General features: G+C 50.2%; 1 protein-coding gene across 1 annotated transcript; it reads right to left on the bottom strand.

The window, feature by feature from the left end:
• Positions 1 to 6,692: 6,692 nt before the first annotated feature.
• On the bottom strand, positions 6,693 to 8,507 carry LOC123055084 (exocyst complex component EXO70B1). The gene has a single exon (XM_044479002.1). The coding sequence runs from the start codon at positions 8,370 to 8,372 to the stop codon at positions 6,885 to 6,887; it is 1,488 nt and encodes a 495-aa protein (XP_044334937.1). The 5' UTR covers positions 8,373 to 8,507; the 3' UTR covers positions 6,693 to 6,884.
• Between the last annotated feature and the right edge of the window lie 13,438 nt (positions 8,508 to 21,945).

Here is a 21,945-nt window from a genome sequence, read left to right as displayed (position 1 = left end):
TAGCCATGAAGGACCTTATAGTCCGGCTGTGGCCTGCTGAGCCTATATCGAGTAGCTACTTCGGACTTGTTAAGCGGCTGATACGTGCCTGTCCGCGGCTCGAAGCCGTGAAGCAGTCGGTCTGCATTAAAGGTGCGCGTATGGCATTTGCCCGCGTCAAGACGCATTGGGCAAAGCTGGATGCCAAGAAGCTGATGACCGAGGGGCCGCCGGAGGGCAAGGGGCATCGTCGACCCGAGCTCTATTTTGATGGTGTCCTGGAAGGGTCCCGCCTTGTGGCGGAGCAATGTTCGAAGGATGTAATATTCCCGTGAAAACATTCATATTATCCTCTCCTGTAATATGGAACAATGATGTTATGTAATAGAATGCTTGTTATTTAGATTTTACCTCCTGTGCGGCCGTTTATGAAATCTGAGGGTTGACTAGTCGTTGGCTTCTGCCCCATGTAGATAGTATGGGGGTGTTTGGGATAAATCTAAACACTCTTTACTCCATATTTTGGTCCTTAAAGGAGGTGTTTAGCGCAACGAACAAGACAATCTGACTATGCGGCCTTTACCACCCTCACTTAGCCATAGGAGTTTGACAATTAAGAAAGTCGGCGAAGCCCCTGGTATTCGGAAGACCGAACTAGGGGCGCTATACACGCCTAATCGGGGGAACCGATTCTTCGCAAGAAGCGGAAAAAATCTCTAATGATTTGGGACCTCTCGAACAGCTGACCAGCTCTCGCCACATCATGACAGTCAGTTTTTGGCTTTCTCTACTGAGGTGCTCGTCCGAAAGAACCGGGACACAATCGCAGTAGTTCTCCCTTTACTACCTTAGCCGATATAGCGGAACGTAAGGTAGTAAGCACAGGAGCCGGGCAACCCAACTATTGACCAAAAACATGATTCGGAGCCGATGCATATAATGCTATAAGTTCAGGGTGCCGAACTATACTGTAAAAGCGTTCGGACTTTTATTGCCATGATGCTGGGTGTAATGAAGCCCCTGGCGTAGTAGTTCGTACCATGGCGTACGTGTGCAATGAGTAACGAGTACAAAGGCAAGGAAACAGGAAAAATGAAGTAATAAGCTGACGCCATCATTTATTCACCATTATGATGTAATTAGTACGTCGAGGCGTACTTTGTACAAGTAATGCGATAAGCAAGCAAGGCTATTTGATATGCCGCAGCCAAGGGCGAGTGGCATGCGGGTATGTAAAACAAGTATGGCAATCGTTTAGTAGAGACCACCTGAGGATTCCCTTGTATGCCTGAGCTCCTTGCCTCCTTGGTGTGCTCTGCGAGCGGGTCGTCCGTATAGACCTCGAAAAGAGAAAAAACCCGTAAAAAGAAAAAGTAAAGGCGTATGAGTCCCAGGGTCGGTCAAGCCGCACTGTGGATCGCGAGCGAGTTATGCCTCCGTAGGTACCCATGGGGTGTTGAGTGCGTAGTTATGTACGCGCGGTACTAATGTCATTTCCTCATCGGGGCTGGGACGGGGGCCGAATTTACTAATTCAGCTCTTGACGAACCGGGCTGCCCTGTTGCAGTGTAGTCCGAACTTTCTTAACGATGTCCCGGGGCTCAATGGCCGGATTATGGTGCCGCTTGAAAAGGCCGATCTGCACTTCTGCTGCTAGGTCTACGGTGTGCTCCTCTGTACGGAGGGAACGTTCCGTGTTTCCATTTACTGTAATGACGCCGCGTGGACCGGACATCTTGAGCTTGAGATAAGCATAATGTGGCACCACGTTGAATCTAGCAAACGCGGTTCGTCCGAGCAGTGCATGATAGCCGCTGCGGAATGGGACGATATCGAAAATTAGCTCTTCACTTCGGAAGTTATCCGGGGAACTGAATACAACCTCCAGTGTTATTGAGCCCGTACAACGGGCCTCAACGCCTGGTATGACTCCTTTAAAGGTAGTCTTCGTGGGTTTGACTCGTGAGGGATTAATGCCCATTTTACGTAATGTATCCTGATAGAGCAGGTTGAGGCTGCTACCACCGTCCATTAGAACTCGTGTTAGGTGGAATCCGTCGCTGATTGGGTCGAGTACCAGTGCGGCCGAACCGCCATGACGGATACTGGTTGGATGATCTCGACGATCAAAGGTGATCGGAAATGACGCCCATGGGTTAAATTTTGGGGCGACTGGCTCTACCGCATAGACGTCCCTGAGTGCGCGCTTACGCTCCCTTCTGGGGATTTGTGTAGCATATATCATGTTCACCGTTTTGACTTGAGGCGGGAATTTTTTCTGCCCCCCAGTGTTCGTCTACCGGGGCTCCTCGTCATCGTCCTCGCTCTGCGATTCCCCTTCCTTGTTTCCGCTATTTACCTTGCTGGCTTGCTTAAAGACCCGGCAATCTCTGTTAGTGTGGTTTGGTCGGTTTGTCTGTGGTACCATGTATCTGGCACGGATGATCGAGTATGCGATCCAAGCTGGATGGTCCTCCGTCGTTCCTTTTATAGGGCTTCTTTCGCTGGCCGGACTTGGGGCCACTGAATCCGGCGTGAACTGTAGTGTCATCGGTGTTATCGCCATTGCTTTAGCGTTTATGTCTGTTGCGCCGGAGCTTGCCGGTGCTGTTTTTGGCCTCGGAGGGGCTGCTTCGTTAGCTGTGTTTGTACTGCGAGCCAGCCAACTATCCTCTCTGGCGCAAAAGCGGGTCATAAGTATCGTGAGGGCTGCCATGGACCTCGGCTTTTCTTGGCCGAGGTGGCGGGCGAGCCATTCGTCACATATGCTGTGTTTAAAGGCCGCTAGAGCTTCGGCATCCAGACAATCAACGATCTGGTTCTTTTTGGTTAGGAACCTAGTCTAGAATTTTCTGGCTGATTCTCCAGGTTGTTGAACTATGTGGCTTAAGTCATCGGCATCGGGTGGCTGGACATATGTACCTTGGAACTTGTCCAGGAAGGCTTCTTCCAAGTCCTCCCAGCTGCCGATGGAGTTTTCTGGCAGGCTATTTAGCCAGTGTCGAGCTGGCCCTTTGAGCTTTAGTGGGAGGTATTTGATGGCGTGGAGATCGTCTCCACGGGCCATGTGTATGTGGAGAATAAAGTCCTCAATCCATACTGCGGGATCGGTTGTTCCGTCGTATGATTCCATATTGACGGGCTTGAAACCTTCAGGGAATTCGTGATCCATTACTTCGTCTGTGAAGCAAAGAGGGTGTGCAACGCCTCTATAATCGGACCGCGTCGCGGCGCCCCTCCGATGGAGTCCGCCTGCGGTTATCGGCCGGGCGTGGCTGGGTTTGTCACGTCCGAATACGTAGCCGTCGTCGCGAGTTGAAGAACGTCCTCGCGATCCGTAGATTGATCTGGTGTGTCTTGCTCTCTTGTCCAGGTCTTGCCGAAGGTCGTATGTATAATCCCGAGCTGCTTTATCTCTTCTTTTGCAGCGGGCTGCTGTGCGGCCTGAGTTGCCGCTTTGTCCCGACCGCGGGGCGGTCGGTCCGCCGCACTGTCACGACCGCGTGGTGGTCGTTTCGCATTGTGTGAGGGAGACAAGGGCTCCGGCGCCTCCTCATCGAACTGGGGTAGCAGTCTCCGTTTCGGGTAGCTCTTGACTGGGCGCTTGGGACCGTATTCCTCGGCTGCTAGGACGTCAGTCCACCTGTCAATGATCAGGTCCTTATCGGCTTGGAGCTGCTGCTGCTTCTTCTTCAGGCTTCTTGCAGTGGCTATTAGCTGGCGCTTGAAGCGCTCCTGTTCGAGGGGTGCCTTAGGCACGATAAAGTCCTCACTGTTGAGGCTCTCCTCATCCTCGGAGGGTGGACGATGACTATCGTCATCCGGGTCACTGGGAATGGCCTGTTTATCAGGGTTAACTTGCTCGTTGTCTTGTTCCTCCTGTTCAGATGCTGCTCCAACAGGGTCTTCATTGTTTTCGGCATCATCCGGAGTGTTGTTTTCTCCGGTGCCAGTGTTGCCGTCTCTTGAGAGGCGCGGCTTACAGCGGCGTTTAGGGCGCCGGCGCTTGGACTGCGTCTCAGATGGTTTATTCGCATCTGTGTCTTCTTTGTCATCGCCGCTAGATTCTTTGGGTGTATCTACCATGTACACGTCGTATGAAGAGGTGGCCGTCCAACGTCCAGTAAATGGCGGGTCCTGGCCTTGCTCCTTATCAACATCGTCGTCCATACCGTCAATGTCTTCGGAGCCATAATCAAGTACATCGGTTAGGTTATCGACAGTGGCTATGAAGTGGGTGGCGGGTGGGAAGCGAAATTCCCCGTCGTCAGCCTCTAGCTCGAACCGAACATAGTTCGGCTGTGAGTCCTTCTCCAAGGACAAATGTTTTAAAGATTTTAGCACGCCACCCAATGGTGAGTGCTGAAAGATGTCTGCCGCGCTAAATTCGAAAATCGATAACCGATCCAGCTCGGTGTCCGCAGGCGTACCCGGTCCGGAACTCATAGCCGGAGACGAGTCCAGAGTTCCATTGGCGCAAATATTGCAGGGTGTCGAGTCTATGTGCGGCTCCATCGCTGCGGACTCTATGACTTCGGATGGCACGATCTGCTCCAGCTCTAAGGCCGTTGCAGTAACAGGAACCATCTCCTGGATGTGATCTGATGACAGATTTAAGTCATGTTCATCGGAGAGAGGGGGAGCGATCGCCGTGGTCTCAAACCCGTTGAAGATCAAGTCTCTACGGATATCCGCGACGTAGTTCAAGCTTCCAAATCTGACCTGTTGGCCAGGGGCGTAGCTATCGACCTGCTCCAGATGGCCAAGCGAGTTGGCCCGCAGTACGAAGCCACCGAACACGAAAATCTATCCGGGGATGAAGGTTTCTCCCTGGACAGCGTCACTATCGACGATTGAAGGGCCATTGAACCTTTTATCGACAGCACAGTGGAACTCTCAATGAAAGCACCAATGTCGGTGTCAAAACCGGCGGATCTCAGGTAGGGGGTCCCGAACTGTGCGTTTAGGATCGATGGTAACAGGAGACGGGGGACACGATGTTTACCCAGGTTCGGACCCTCTCTATGGAGGTAATACCCTACTTTCTGCTTGATTGATCTTGATGAATATGAGTATTATAAGAGTTGATTTACCACGAGATCGTAATGGCTAAACCCTAGAAGTCTAGCATGTATGACTATGATAATGAGTCTATCCCTATTCCGGACTACCCCTCCGGTTTATATAGACACCGGGGGGATCTAGGGTTACATGGAGTCGGTTACATAAGAAGGAATCTTCATAGTTGGTCGCCAAGCTTGCCTTCCACGCCAAGGAGAGTCCAATCCGGACACGGGTACAGTCTTCGGCCTTCATGTCTTCACAGCCCATCAGTCCGGCCCACGGATAACAGGCCGGACGCCCGAGGACCCCTTAGTCCAGGACTCCCTCACTCTGTCGTTTCTTTTGGGCGTGACTATGCTGCTTCCGCCCCAGCACCTATCCCTGTATAGTTCGGTTGGTTGCTTTGTATACAAAGCGGGGGAAACCCTTTTTCGATAAACCTAAGGCCCCAATCAAGCCACACTGCCGGGTCTGGGCACTCACTGGTTTGGCACCCTCTCAGAGGCTGCTACCGTCATCGTCCACCGATTCATCTTCAGAGTAGGACCAAGTAAGTGTCATATTCTTCACTGCCCGCTCACATCCAAATAACAGGTGTCTAGCATCTTCAGGGCCATGTGCACATACTGGGCATTGACCAATACTTCCATTTAAATATACTATATCTGGCCAAAGTCTCACACACTTACAAACGGGTCCCACGTTAATCCCGTCAGTGACGTATTCAGACAGTGATCCAAGCGTTGCCGTTGCTTGCATATCGTGCGGATGGGACTGTTGCGCGACTTGATCGTCTTGGTCCTTCCGTGACGCCCTCTGCTTTGCTCTGCTGGTTCTGAATTTGTTCAACTTGGGCCTTCTTTGCTGCTGCATGGTCTTTGAGCTGCTGCAACTTCTTCAGTGCACATCTTGTTACAACGGCTGGCCCTGCCGAACAGGCCGTCTGACACGGACGACCCGCTGGCTCCCACTTAGGCTGACAGCTGGATCGTGAGGCTCGAGCAGTCCTTCAACATCTTCCTCACAGTGAGTGACCCATACAAGCAAGCTGGCCCCAGATTCCCCATACATATTTTGGCTCTGAATTTATTTTCTGCCTGTCCGAAGTTCTAAACATGTGGCCGATTTACAACTTGTTGTGCGCCCACAGGATTCTCTTATCATTATACCTGATGCTCTGTACCTTGACTGCGTCTATGCCGGGTTCTTCATGCTCGAAACGATCTCTAGGCACGTATTTCGGTGAGGCTCTTGTCTTACATGCTTGTAAGGTCTCTGAATTTTGGTATAGTTGGTATACCAGTTCAGTACCTCTTTTCTTGACTGATTGATTGTTGATCAGCGTTTATATCGGTGCTTCACCTGATGAGACAGACCTTCGGCTGGTGGAGAAGAGCACTTTGCTGAAAACAGAAATGATTTCCATCACCTCTTGATCACGGAAGTACCTTGAAACTCCTTGTATATCTGTCCATCCATTGTTTCTGTCAGAATGGACTCTGTTTAACTGCTACATATCATGTTTTACTGAACTAGATGAAAATAAGTGCGGATAGAATGTTGTATAAACTGAAAACTAAGCAAACAACGCTTAAAGTATACGTCATACAATCAGGACATAAAAAAAATCAGACAGATGATGTGACCAGTTGATGAAGTATCCAACGCTTAAGCAACCAACGGAATTCAGTATACAACTTCACTTCAAAAGGAAAGAAATACAGTAGTATCAAAAACGCTCTTATATTATGGAACGGAGGGAGTAGTTCCAAATACAATGATGATACATAAGTCCGGTCTCTTATCTGTCGGGCGACTCTGTTTGATGCCTCTAGGAAGTTTCATCCTTCAAATAGCTCTCCCAACATCTTCTTGAAAACCTCAGGACTGCTGCTTTCGCGGCCAATGTGTTTCTCTAGCTCTGGATGCTCTTCCAGGTAGTCGCCGTAACCTGAAATGACTCTCTCGGCGATAGCTCTCCGCAGCACATCTCTCAGCCGAGGGTCCGGAACCTTCCAGAACTTCTGAGCCCGGTAAGTTTTTTGAAATGCTGACTCGAATTTGGCTAGTGAAGAGGTGTTAATCCAACAGTGGATTGGTCCAGGAAATCTCGATTTGGGTATGCAGGATAGGACATGTCCCCAAGAAACATCAAGATAGCTATCCATGAACTTCTTACATTCAGGTGTAAGGTTAAGTTCAGACCGTTGCTCAAGATAAAGCGATACCGATGGCTCAGAAACCTGTGCTACGAAATGGGAATTGTTGAGCAGGAAAATGTACCTCAGGCTTGGATCCGAGCATAGCTCTGATTTTCTCAGAAGCAGATCCTCCAGATACTCGATCGTGTCATCTATCAGGTCACCAAGGTTTACGGTGTTGTTGCTGGGTGCACAGTTCTGCGTCGATGCACATGCTTCCCTCATGGATGTGATGTAATCTACCATCAACCGAGTGTTTCTGTGAACCCCACCTCCTCCTCGAAGAATCTCAATAGCCCATGTGTCGTCCTCCTCCATGGGTGTCCTCACCTCCTCCATCATGCTCGATAGGACCTCATATAGCCTGTCTCCTTGTCTCTCCAACGAGCCGCCTATCTCGCTGAATATGCTTTGGGCTTCCGGAGAGATCACGACCGGCGTAAACATGTATGATGCATTGGAGACACAAGCAAACATGTCTAGCACGGCCCGTAAATTCTCCACCCTAAGAACACGGGCAATAACATCGACGAAAATGAGCATCTTGGCAATGCTCGCTTTGACAAACCGTGCGACCGCCGGCATCTGGTGAGCGGTGATGACCATCGCTTGGACACTGAAGGCAGTTACGGTAAGAGCTCGAATCCATCTCTCGACCAAGTCTTGGAGCCATGACGCCGGCCGGAGCCATGCCGGCGACTTGTCTTGGAGCTGAAGCTGCTGAAATAAGCCATGCTCGCTATGGATTTGAAGAACCCAGTCCACGTCAAGCTCGAAGAACCAATCCTCCAGAGCACGGTCCGGGCCACCGAATCCAAATGCTGGTGCGGGAGATGCGACATGGAACGCTTGGATAATACACTGGGTGTAACCGTCGCTTACCATTTGGCGAGCGACCATGGCGAGCTCGTGGCCGTGGGCGCCGAAATCCGTTGCGACGGCGGACGGCGAATGGGAGGGGCTGCCAGAGTTGTTATAGGAAACGGAATCACCGGAATCGCCGGAGCAGCTGGATCCGCTTTGACCGGACTGAGAGTGGGAGGAGAGAGTGGATCTTATCTGTGCTCCGGTCACGGCGACGGTCCGGATCCGGTCGCGGTAGAGGCCGCGCGGCGGGCAGGCAGCCATGGAGCCGTTGGTTCTCAACTGCGGCACGGCAGCACGCCACCCCGCAATGGATGGACGCCCTTGGTCGAGCTCGCTGAGATTGGCAGGCAGGGGAGTGAGGATGAGAAGTGTGGCACGGCAACGGCAGCACCCGGGTCAACGTCAACCACACGATACGAGCAGCTGAGGCGTGGCGTTCTAAACGCTCCACTAGGACAGCTGTCTTGTTGAATAAGTGAGCAAATTTTATTGATTTCAATCCACAAAAGCGTTGCTAAAACATAACCGTCGTAAATGACACTGAAATCAAGCAACCTCAATGTTTTGCGCCAAACCGTCTGCAAATGTCTTGATCATGCTGTCCGGACACTTTACGTCATCTAACATCATACATCAAACTTTCACGACACGGTCTAGACGTCTGAAATCACACAAACTAGAAGCAAAGCCAGAAAGGTTTGCGGGCGTCAGACCTCCGACACCGTCGGCTCCCACAAACCTCTTCTCTCTCTCTCTCTCTCTCTCGTTTCACTTCAACTGACACTTCGCTCTTCCAGCCGCATTCATGTTTTTTTTTTCAACACTCATGGTTTACTTCCACTCGATAAGTTATGCAGCTTGTGCCTGATACCTTGTACTACGTCAGCCTGATAACTTCTAGGGTGTCAGCATGGTAACACTAGATTTTGTTACCCTCTTTAACTATTTTTTTCCAGTAATGGTAACTTTAATTGTTTCTACTTGGCAATTCATATTAATTTAGCTTGATAAATTACATCGTGTCAGCATGTTTAACTCTCTAACCGCTTTCAACACTTATAAGTTTACTTCAACCAGATAACTTATGCAACTTGAGTGTGATAACATGTAATATGGTAGTCTGTTGACTTGTCATGTGTTGCAATATTTAACTCGAACTGCTATCAACGCTCATGGTTTACTCCATCTTAATGATTTGTGCAGCTTGAGCCTAATAACTTATAATATATTTACTTGATAACTTTAAGTAAGTCAGCATGATAACAGCCACTTCTGTTAGTCGTGTTATTTCATTCTATTTTTTCAGCATGGTAACTTAACAGTTTCTACCTCATAATTCATTTTTTAGCCTAATAAATTATACAGTGTTAGCAGTTTATCTTGATCCACTTTCAACACTTTTTTTACTTTCAACTTGATAATTTTATGTAACTTGATAACTTATGAAGTGCCAGTATGTTTAACTCACACTGTGTTAGAATGTTTAACTCATTCTATTTTTTAGCATGGTAAATTAAATTGGTTCTACCCTGATAACTCATACAACTTTAGCCACATAACTCACATTGCTTCGGCCTGATAACTTATATTGTGTCAGCATGCTTAACTCTACCCTTGTGTTTTTGTTATGGTGTATCCCATTCTGACAAATAACTATGAGTCGACATCTCTGATCATATCCCTAGGTTTAGCAAGAATTTAACAGTTACCAGATTGATTATGCTATAATTATTACCATGGCACAATGCAGGTTACCCAACATGCTAGGTCATAGCCAGAATACTAGAACAGTGATGTAGTTACGTGGGTGGTTGCGGTAATGTCTAGTATTAGGATCGATAACTATCCCCGAGTAGTCCGAACAGTGACATAATGTTGCTGGTAAAAACATATGAATAGCCTGGGTAATTTCTTATAGTATCGAGTGATAATATTCGACTTAAAAAAGTCATTGAAACGGTGCAAAAAACTTCCAGTGCAAAAAACTTACTGTTTTTCGTGCCTATAAGTTCGGTGTGAGCAGGTTGGTAACTTATGTAGCAGAGGCATGGTAACTTTTGACCCAAAAAAATCATCGAAATATACCAACATAAGATCTAATTTTGAAGATCTCGTCGCAATGGATTTATTGATGAAAACGGATTTTGAATAGGACGAACGATTTGAGCTACCAAACATTTTGAATTTTTTAATTTACATGAAAATATTTGCTGACATCAGTTTTTACGTTTTATATGCATGTATGCAATAATCTAAGTGTGCATGTGGGAGGAGGCTTTCAGATCTCTGTCTAAAGTCGGAACGATCGAAAGTTAGCAGGCTCCTTTAAAAAATGCCCATGCATTTAAAAAAAGTTTGTGATCTTAAAAAAATGTTTGTACACTATAGAAAATTATTTGGGTAAGTATTAAAAAAATGTATCGTGGCATTCAAATATGTGATGAAGTTTTTTTAAAAGTTGTTAGTATAATGTAAAAAAATGTTTGTGTAATCTAAAATGATGTTTCATACCATTCATAAAAATTGTTCAACACATATTTGAAAATGTTTACCATACGAAAAATGTACAACATGTATTGAAGAAGCCAACATTTATTTAAAGAAAAGACCAAAGAATCGATAAAAACATATCTCTACCACTTAAAAAGAACGTAAGGCTACCATTTCACCTCTCTTTCGTCTAACCTTTCCTTATATATATGTTCCACTCTTTCCTTCTCCTCTTTGATTTTTTATTCTCATCTCTGATTTTCACCCATCCATTCTCTCTAAAATAGAATCTATTGTCTCATGTTTTATTAATTTACAAAAAAAGAAACACATTTTTTGGTAAATAATTAAATTTTACCAAATAAGTGCTTAACAATAAAATGACAGGTAAATCATGACGATTGCATACAAAAACTTGCTGAGATTTTAGCGCATCAATATAATAATAGATGACACACAGTCACAAGCTAATCTACTAGAATGTTTATATTCTCGTTGTAATGCACGGGCAATTGTCTAGTAGAAACAAAAAGAAGGAAAACGTAGAACCGAAGAAAAAATTGTTAGCACTATTGCCACGATTTACTTATGTTGATCATAAAATTGTTAATATACCCAACATTCGGGACTTGTCGCATCTTTCCTAGTCTCGGCTCGGTAGGAGACACCGGCTTGCATCTCTGTTGAATTTTAGGGCTCTCTCACGTGGTCGGCAATGATGAAAGGAAGGTGAGGAAAACGACATAATGAATATGGATATGTTAATTTGAAAATAGCCGTTGTGTTGCAAGGGTGTTGACTTTGGTTGCTTCGGTGGTAGAACCAAGCGGCGCGCTGGATCAGTGTCAGTGAGTGTGCATAGTAAAGGTTTGGAAGCCAGTGTTGCAGCTCCAGAAAAACAAAGCGCCTACGTGTTGTGGGTTGTGCGAGAGCCGGTGGCTAGGCTGGTGATTAGCGTGTGTGCATTGCAAATGTATAGGTTTTTGGCCAGTTTCCCTTATTAATTATGATTAACTATCTTTATTAGATTTAATGACAAGACAGATCTTCCGCTGATTGCTCAAATTTTTACCTAATAACAACGATTAGGTATCAATAGGTGATGAAATTTCACTAGGAAGAAGTCCAACATAGACTAGGTATTAAAGGAGCACCACAACATATAGATAAAGTAAACAACATAGAACATAGATAGAAAACAGTAAGATGCAATCCCACACGTAAAGTTCAATAAATTGTAAGATTTGAAACTGGGTCGGGGATATAATTTTACGAACAAAAGAATCAGCCTTGCAAGATCAATCAGTCTTCAAGCACCGGATATAATCCTTGCCATTTGAAAATACCCAACACACCCCGCTCATCGTCGACGTACCTGCGGATCCTCCCAAACCCCCCCTCGCCCCAGCGTGGTCCCCACGAGTTCTTGAAGCGCCGATACTTGATGCCATCGGGATCTACCCCATAACCGACAATCATGACAAAATGCAAGCGGTTGGTCTCACCAGCTTTATAATCGATGATGCCTCCTTTGTACTTCCGAAAATCATTGGAACTCTCCAAAGCGACTACCACGGGTTGTTTCGCGACCGCTTTCTCCAATGCATCCTCGGTCGGGTCGACAAGTCGAAATCCTGATATCCTTGTTGTCAGTGTGGCTGCTATTTTGTTCCGCATGCACTACCGGAAAACGGGCCTACCGCGACGGCCAAACCTATGCCTACGGCTGTCGTCGGCCTAGTTGGAGCTATGCCGACAGCCCAGTCCTGGCCGTCGGGTTACACCGATCTACGCCGACGGCAGCCGTCGGCACAGAGCGGCCGTCGACCTAGATGCAGACATGCCGACAGCAGCCGTCGGCATACCTGTGGGCCCGGCGACCCCGCCCGTGACAAGCGGCTAACGCCGTCAAACCTATGCCGACGGTCGGGACGGGCGGCCGTCAGCATATCTCCGCATGCCACGTCACCGGTCCGCGACATAGGTATGCCGACGGCAGCCGTCGGCATAGGTGCCACGTCACCGATCCGCGACACGGCGCCCACCAAAACCCTGTCGTCTCTATGCCGACGGCAATGCCGTCGGCATAGCTATTTTTTACGTGCGTTTTTTTGCATATGTTTTAATGCTTTTTTTACATATGTTTTTATGCTTTTTTTAATATGTTTTAATGCTTTTTTATGTATTATATGAATATATATGTTGTTTGTAATTTTTTCCATAGATTATGAATATATATGTAGTTTGTATTTTTTTCGAGCACATTAATAATGTGCCGTCATGTTCTTTTGAATATAGGTCCTTATATTTTATTAAAATAAAAAACAGCTATGCGACAGAAGTTTAGTGGCGGTTGCAAACGCCCGGCACCCGTCTCCGGAGTGTGACCCCCTCACGTCCGCGGTGTGCCCCCCTCACGGACGGCGCCGCCGCCAGCATCTGGAGGGCGGAAACAGCCGCATCGGGTCTATACGGAGGGGACGTTGCTCCCAAGTTTTTCTATGGGATGACCTACCACAACCGGGTGGTGTTGTGGCATGTCCGAAGAGGCGGCACGCATCTCCGGGGCGTGGCCCCCCTAACGGACGGCGTCGCCGCCGGCACCTGGAGGGGGAAAACGGACGCATCGGGTCTACACGGAGGGGATGTAGCTGTCAGTTTGGCCCGGATGTTGCTCCCAGGTGCCCCTTTGAGCTGACCTGACACAACCGGGTGGAGAGGTCCACTAGTCAAAGCCCGTCCGTGGAAAGTTAAAGGGCTAGATCCCGTGGTCAAACGCTACAGGGTTAGGCGGGACGGGGGCCCTGGGGGTAGCAATGCCACCAGAGCCCTGATACATGCGGGGTGGTGTGGTGGCATGTCCGAAGAGGCGGCACGCGTCTCCGGGGTGTGGCCCCCCTCACGGACGGCGATGACACGGTAGTAGACGTTCTGCGGTAACGATGCGGCGTGAATATTATTAAATACTCGGAGCGCGATAAAATCATGAGTTATTTACACGACGTGGGCACATGTGCTATAGGACCGATGATAATTTTTCATAATTTTTCGTGATGGAGAAGTATCCGAACAATTCCCTCTACGTGGATTGCCCCTCGCATGTCTACGACTATGGCCGGGGGCCTCCGTGGGCTAGCATGCCGCCAATCTTGCATACGCGGCTTCTCACAAGTCTGAAGGTGTTGTGGCGGTTGCAAACGCCCGGCACGCGTCTTCGGGGCGTGGCCTCCCAGCTCACAGACGGCGCCGGCGACACCTGAAGGGGGTAAACGGACGCGTCGGGTCTACACGGAGGGGATGTAGCTGTGGGTTTGGCCCGGATGTTACTCCCAGGTGTCCCTCTATGCTGACCTGACACAACCGGGTGGAGAGGTCCACTGGTCAAAGCCCGCCCGTGGGAAGTCAAAGGGCTAGATCTCCTGGTCAACCGCTCCAGGGTTAGGCGGGACGGGGGCCCTCGGGGGGTAGCAATGCCACCGGAGCGTCGCACCGGCCCCTCATACATGCGGGGTGGTGTTGTGGCATGTCCGAAGAGGCGTCTCCGGGGTGTGGCCCCCCTCACGGACGGCGATGACACAGTAGTAGACGTTCTGCGGTAACGGTGCGGCGTCAAAATTATTAAATACTCGGATCGCGATAAAATCATGACTTTTTTACACGACATGGGCACATGTGCTATAGGAATGATGGTAATTTTTCATAATTTTTGGTGATGGAGAAGTATCCGAACAATTCCCTCTACGCAGATTGCCCCTCGCATGTCTACGACTATGGCCGGCGGCCTCCGTGGGCTAGCATGCCGCCAATCTTGCATACGCGGCTTCTCACAAGTCTGAAGGTGTTGTGTCGGTTCCAAACGCCCGGCACGCGTCTCCGGGGCGTGGCCTCCCAGCTCACGGACGGCGCCGCCGACGGCACCTGGAGGGAGGAAACGGACGTGTCGGGTCTACACGGAGGGGATGTAGCTGTGGGTTTGGCCCGGATGTTGCTCCCAGGTGTCCCTCTGTGCTGACCTGACACAACCGGGTGGAGAGGTCCACTGGTCAAAACCCGCCCGTGGGAAGTCAAAGGGCTAGATCTCGTGGTCAACCGCTCCAGGGTTAGGCGGGACGGGGGCCCCGGGGGGGGGGGGGGTAGCAATGCCACCGGAGCGTCGCACCGGCCCCTCATACATGCGGGGTGGTGTTGTGGCATGTCCGAAGAGGCGGCACACGTCTCCAGGGTGTGGCCCCCCTCACGGACGGCGATGACACAATAGTAGACGTTCCGCGGTAACGGTGCGGCGTGAAAATTATTAAATACTCGGATCGCGATAAAATCATGACTTTTTTTACACAACGTGGGCACATGTGCTATAGGAACGATGGTAATTTTTTGATAATTTTTGGTGATGGAGAAGTATCCGAACAATTCCCTCTGCGCGGATTGCCCCTCACATGACTACGACTATGGCCGGCGGCCTCCGTGGGCTAGCATGCCGCCAATCTTGCGTACGCGGCTTCTCACAAGTCTGAAGGTGTTGTGGTAGTTGCAAAGCCCGGCACGCGTCTCCGGGGCGTGGCCTCCCAGCTCACGGACGGCGCCGCCGGCGGCACCTGGAGGGGGGAAACGGACACATCGGGTCTACACGGAGGGGATGTAGCTGTGGGTTTGGCCCGGATGTTGGTCCCAGGTGTCCCTCTGTGCTGACCTGACACAACCGGGTGGAGAGGTCCACTGGTCAAAGCCCGCCCGTGGGAAGTCAAAGGGCTAGATCTCGTGGTCAACCGCTCCAGGGTTAGGCGGGACGGGGGCCCTGGGGGGGTAGCAATGCCACCGGAGCGTCGCACCGGCCCCTCATACATGCGGGGTGGTGTTGTGGCATGTCCGAAGAGGCGGCACGCGTCTCCGGGGTGTGGCCCCCCTCACGGACGGCGGCGATGACATAGTAGTAGACGTTCTGCGGTAACGGTGCGGCGTGAAAATTATTAAATACTCGGATCGCGATAAAATCATGAGTTTTTTACATGACGTGGGCACATGTGCTATAGGAACGATGGTAATTTTTCATGATTTTTGGTGATGGAGAAGTATCCGAACAATTCCCTCTACGCGGATTGCCCCTCACGGACGGCGCCGCCGCCGACACGTGGAGGGGGGAAACGGACGCGTCGGGTTACACGGAGGGGATGTAGCTGTGGTTTGTCCCGGATGTTGCTCCCAGGTGTCCCCGCGCGAAGCATCTCCCTCCGACGGACTTGGATCCGCCGCCGCCCCCACCCCCCCCCCCGCCCATCGACGACCTCCCTCCCCCTTCAGTCAGCTGACCTACTAAGCTCCCGATCGAGCATGCGAGGCGGCGGCCATGCGCTCCCAAACCCGCGACCAGGCCACGGCCCGCGACCAGAACACTCGGAGATTGACCAATTCATGAAATTTTTACACAGTGCAGAGACATGTGATATAATAGGTGTGGCAATTTCTTATATTTTTTAAAGATGCAAGAGTATGTGACCCCCCCCACTACGGAATAAAAGGAGGATAGCTAGTCCTGTCGAAGACTACGCTTCTGGTCATCTCCATCTTGCAGCATGTAGAAGAGAGTAGATTGAAGTCCTCCAAGTAGCATCGCATAGCATAATCCTACCCGGCGATCCCCTCCTCGTCGCCCTGTTAGAGAGCGATCACCGGGTTGTATCTAGCACTTGGAAGGGTGTATTTTATTCAGTATCCAGTTCTAGTTGTCATAAGGTCAAGGTACAACTCCGGGTCGTCCTTTTACCGAGGGACACGGCTATTCGAATAGATAAACTTCCCTGCAGGGGTGCACCACATAACCCAACACGCTCGATCCCATTTGGCCGGACACACTTTTCTGGGTCATGCCTGGCCTCGTAAGATCAACGCGTCGCAGCCCCACCTAAGCACAACAGAGCGGTCAGCACGCCGGTCTAATGCTAAGCGCGCAGGGGTCTGAGCCCATCGCCCTATGCACACCTGCATGTTGCGAACGCGGCCGCGAGCAGACCTAGCAACCCACACGATCACGGCGGTTACGTCAAAGCGGTCCAACACGGCGCGCGCCACTTAGTCGCTGACGTCACAACGGCTTCGGCTGATACCACGACGCCGGGATACCCATAACTACTCCCGCGTAGATGGCTAGTGCGTATAGACCAAATGGCCAGACTCAGATCAAATACCAAGATCTCGTTAGGCGTGTTAAGTATCCGCGAACGCCGACCAGGGCCAGGCCCACCTCTCACCTAGGCGGTCTCAACCTGCCCTGTCGCTCCGCCACAAAGATCCACTTGCGGGTACTCCTTCGAGCCGACCCGACTTTAGTCATCACATGTGTCATGTATATAGTATATAAGTATATACCCGTGATCACCGCCCAGGTGATCACGGCCCGATAGTATAGCACAGCAGACGGACAAGAATGTAGGGCCATTGATGGTAACTAGCATCCTATACTAAGCAGTAGGATAGCAGGTAAGGGAAACAACTGTAGCAACAATGACAGGCTATGCAACAGAATAGGATTAATCGAAAGCAGTAACATGCTACACTACTCTAATGCAAGTAGTAGAGGGTAGAGTAGGCGATATCTGGTGATCAAGGGGGGGGGCTTGCCTGGCTGCTCTGGCAAGTAGGAGGGGTCGTCAACTCTGTAGTCGAACTGGGCAGCAGCAGTGTCGGTCTCATAGTCTACCGAAGAGAAGAGGGGGAAGAAACAGTAAATACAATGCAAACATAAGCATGGCGATGCGTGACATGACAATGAGCGGTGCTAGGTGTGTCCTAACGCGACAGTAGGTGGTACCGACGAAGGGGGGGAACATCCGGGAAGTATTCCCGATGTTTCGCGTTTTCGGACAGACGGACCGGAGGGGGGAAAGTTGCTAGTTCGATAGGTTAGGGAGGTGTGGTGGACGAACGGACTGCGTATTCGGATTCGTCTCGTCGTTCTGAGCAACTTTCATGTAGAAAACATTTTCATCCGAGTTACGGTTTAAAAGATATGAATTTTCGAAGATTATTTGAATTTCTAGAATTATTTGAATTTAGCAAAAATGAATTATGACGTCAGCATGAGGTAATGCTGACGTCAGCAGGTCAACAGAGCGGCTGACCAGGTCAAACTGACCAGTGGGCCCTACCTGTCATAGACAGTGGGCTAACAGAAGATTAAACTAACTAATTTTAGTTAATTAACTACTGGACCCCACCTGTCAGTGTCTAATTATATTAATTAATTAGTTTTATTTATAAAAACATTTTTTTGTTAATTATGCGGCGGGGCCCGCATGTCAGTGGCTGGGCCTGCCCAGTCAGCAGTTGACTGGGGTCAACCCAGTCAACGGGGCCCACGGGGCCCACTGGCAGTGGCCCTGGGGTGGCCCCAGGCAAGCCACGTCGGCGGCCGGCGCCGGAGCGACTCCGACGAGCCAAACGCGGCGGCGCGGCTCGGGAGGGGCGCGGGTTCCGCGCACAGGGGGTCTGCGGGGTTGTGGCTGGGCGCGTTCGACGCGGCTCGGCGCTGCGCGTCCAACGGTGGTGGCTGGAACGGACGGGGGTGAGCGCTTCGAGCTCGCCGGTGGCGAGGTGCTTCGGGCGAGCAACGGGGACGATGGTACGGCGCGAGATCGGGCAATCCAGAGAGCGGGGCGAGGCCTACGTGCACGCGCGAGCAAGATGGGCGCTAGCGAAAGACCAAAAGGTCGCCGGAACGACGCCGGCGACGTGCTAGGCGGCGGAGGGTGCGGCCTAACGCGGCGCGGTGGCTACGGCGAGCTAGCTAGCTAATGGAGAGGGGGAGGAGGTAGAGGAGCTCACCGCGCGGCACACGGAGGCCGGTGAGGGGCTTAGTAGCAGCAGCAGTCGCCAGAGTCGAAGAGGACGGCGGCGACCCGAGGAAGAAGACGACGGCGTTGGGGGGTGATGTTGGGGGTCCCGGCTCGAGCAGGTGGTCGGGGAGGACGGGCTCAACGCAGCGGAGCTCGTGGACACGTCGGGGAGGGGAACGGGGCTCGGTGACCGCGTGAACGACGGAGAACGGCGGCGACCGCGTCGGGCGTGGGGAAGGAGGGAGCGGCGTGGATCTGGGGGGGGGGGAAGGGAGAGGCGCAGAGGCCGAGAGGGTGAGCGGGGGCGAGTGGGAGAGGGGCCCGAGGAGGCGGGGGGGCGCTGGCGTCCTTATCCTCCCCGTCGCCGGCGAGGGGGTGCGGCGGGGACTTGCCCTGTTCCGACCTCGGTCGGGGGAACAGGGAAGGGGAGGGCGAGTGGGAGAGGTGGGCTAGGCCGGCTGGGCCTGGGGTCGGCCCAGTTGGGCCAGGGGTCCAGTGGGGGGTTTTCTCCTTCTCCTTTTTTTGTTTCTTTGTCTGTTCTGTTTTCTTTTGTATTTTCTTTTTATTTATTTACTTTCTTTTCTATTTTATTTCATTTAAAAGTATTTAGGCATTTTATAAAAATGTGTTTTCTCCACAATAATTATCAGTGCAATATCTGGCATGGCCCGAACATTTTTGTTTAAATTTTTGAAAACTTTTATTTTCCACTTTAAATTTAATTGAAGTTTGAATTAGGAGTTTGAAATGAAATGTGATTCAAATGTGATCAAGCCCTGTTTAGCAACATGATTAGCTTAATCACAGAGAGTTACTGTAGCATGATTCTCGGGGTGTTACAAATCTCCTCCACTACAAGAAATCTCGTCCCGAGATTTAGGAGGTAGAAGGAAACATTGTGGGGTATTCTTCGCGCAGACGATCCTCTCGTTCCCAAGTGGCCTCATCTTCAGAATGGTGCGACCACTGGACTTTGAGAAACTTGATCGCCTTCTGACGCGTGCGGCGTTCAGCTTGATCGAGAATGCGGACCGGATGCTCCTTATAGGAGAGGTCTTGCTGCAATTCGAGCACTTCGTGATCCACAGGTCGGATTGGGTCCTTGAAGCAACGGCGGAGCTGTGACACATGGAACACATCGTGAACCTGAGAAAGGTTCGGCGGTAGCTCCAGTTGGTATGCCACTTTTCCACGCCTTTCGAGAATAGTGAATGGGCCAATATAGCGAGGAGCTAGTTTGCCCTTGATTCCGAAGCGGTGAGCACCCTTCATAGGTGTGACTCGAAGATAAGCCTTTTCGCCAGGTTGATAGACCATGTCTTTATGATGACGGTCATACTGACTCTTCTGACGTGACTGAGCAGTCTTGAGATTCTCGCGAATAATACGGACTTGTTCTTCGGCATCTTGGATAATATCCGGACCGAAGAGTGGACGTTCCCCAGTTTCTGACCAGTTCAGAGGGGTTCGGCACTTTCGTCCATATAACACTTCGAAGGGGGCCATCTTCAGACTAGCTTGATAGCTATTATTATAAGAGAACTCAGCATACGGGAGAGATTCCTCCCATTTCTTGCCGAAGGAAATAACACAAGCTCGAAGCATATCTTTGAGAACTTGGTTGATGCGTTCAACTTGCCCTTGCGATTGAGGATGAAACGCAGTACTGAAGGACAGATGAGTTCCCATAGCTTCTTGGAAACTTGCCCAGAATCTTGAAGTGAATAAGCTGCCGCGGTCTGAACTGATAACCAATGGAATACCGTGGAGTGAAACAATCCTGGACATATAGAGCGTTGCGAGTTGACTAGCAGTGATCGTTTCCTTGACCGCCAGGAAATGTGCAACTTTGGAAAGCCGGTCAATGACGACAAGAATAGCATCATTACCTTTCTGTGATTTAGGAAATCCAGTGACGAAGTCCATCTCAACATGGTCCCATTTCCATTCAGGAATAGAGATAGGTTGCAGAGTTCCAGCAGGCCTTTGATGTTCTGCTTTGATACGACGGCAAACGTCACATTCAGCAACATAACGAGCAATGTCTTGCTTCATATTAGACCACCAGAATCTCTGACGGATGTCTTGGTACATCTTTGTACTACCAGGATGGATACATAGAGGCGTATCATGAGCTTCTTTCATAACTTCCTGTGTCATATCCAGGTTTTTCTCTGCACATGGCACCACTAGGCGGCCCTTGAAGTATAAGGTGCCATCTTCAGCATTGGTGAAGAATGAGGGCTTTCCTTCTGCGAGGTAGCGCTTAATCTTGTGGGCTTCAGAGTCATACTTCTGTAGCCTTTTGATGCTGTCCTCGAGATCTGGTTTAGCAACTAGGGTATTGAGGGAACCCTGGGTAACAACGTGGAGGTTCACCTTGCCAAACTCCTTAGGAGGGGGAGCGAGTGCACCCGGAGGAACAATATGGAGGTTCAGCTTCCTGAATTCTTCAACAAGCGAGGGCTGAACTTTGTGAACCTGGAGGTGGTTGCAGTAAGACTTGTGGCTCAAGGCATCAGCCATTACATTAGCCTTGCCTGGCGTATAGGAAATACCCAAGTAAAAGTCTGCAACAAGCTCCATCCATCTCTGCTGACGGAGGTTCAGATCTGGCTGAGTAAACAGATACTTCAGACTTTGGTGGTCAGTGAAGATCTCGCAACGATTACCGAGAAGGTAATGTCGCCACTGCTTCAGCGCATGAATGACAGCAGCAAGTTCGAGGTCGTGAACTGGGTAGTTCTCTTCGTGAGGGCGCAATTGCCGAGAGGCATAAGCAATCACTTTGCGGTCTTGCATTAGGACACAGCCTAATCCTTGACGGGAAGCGTCGCAGTAAATGACAAAGTCCTTCTTAGTATCAGGTGGAGCTAGAACTGGAGCAGAAGTCAACTTGTCTTTGAGTGCCTGGAAACTTTCCTGACATTTGTCTGTCCATTGGAACTTGACGCCCTTATGCAACAGGTTAGTCAGAGGCCTGGCGATCTTGGAGAAGTTCTCGACGAATCGACGGCAATAGCTGGCGAGACCGAGAAAACTTCTGACTTGCTTAACGTTCTTGGGAGGAGTCCAATCAAGAATAGCCTGAACTCGCTCGGGGTTGACGGCAATACCATCCTTAGAGATGACATGCCCAAGATAGGTTACTTCCGGTAGCCAGAATTCACATTTGGAGAACTTGGCATATAGTTGATGCTCTCGTAGCTTTTCCAGCACAAGTCGAAGATGTTCAGCATGTTCTTCTTCGTTCTTGGAAAATACCAGGATATCATCCAGATAAACCACGACGAACTTGTCGAGGTAATCCATGAATATATAGTTCATCAGACGAGAGAAGGTGGCTGGAGCATTGGTTAAACCGAAAGACATGACGGTGTACTCGTATGAACCATAGCGAGTCACGAAGGCGGTCTTTGGGATATCCTCTTCGCGAACACGGATCTGGTGGTAGCCCAACCTCAAGTCGAGCTTAGAGAACACTGACGAACCCGCCAGTTGATCATACAGATCAT

This window comes from Triticum aestivum, chromosome 2D (genome assembly GCF_018294505.1).
Source record: "Triticum aestivum cultivar Chinese Spring chromosome 2D, IWGSC CS RefSeq v2.1, whole genome shotgun sequence".
NCBI lineage: Eukaryota > Viridiplantae > Streptophyta > Magnoliopsida > Poales > Poaceae > Triticum > Triticum aestivum.
This window is presented reverse-complemented; position numbering and strand designations above follow the sequence as displayed.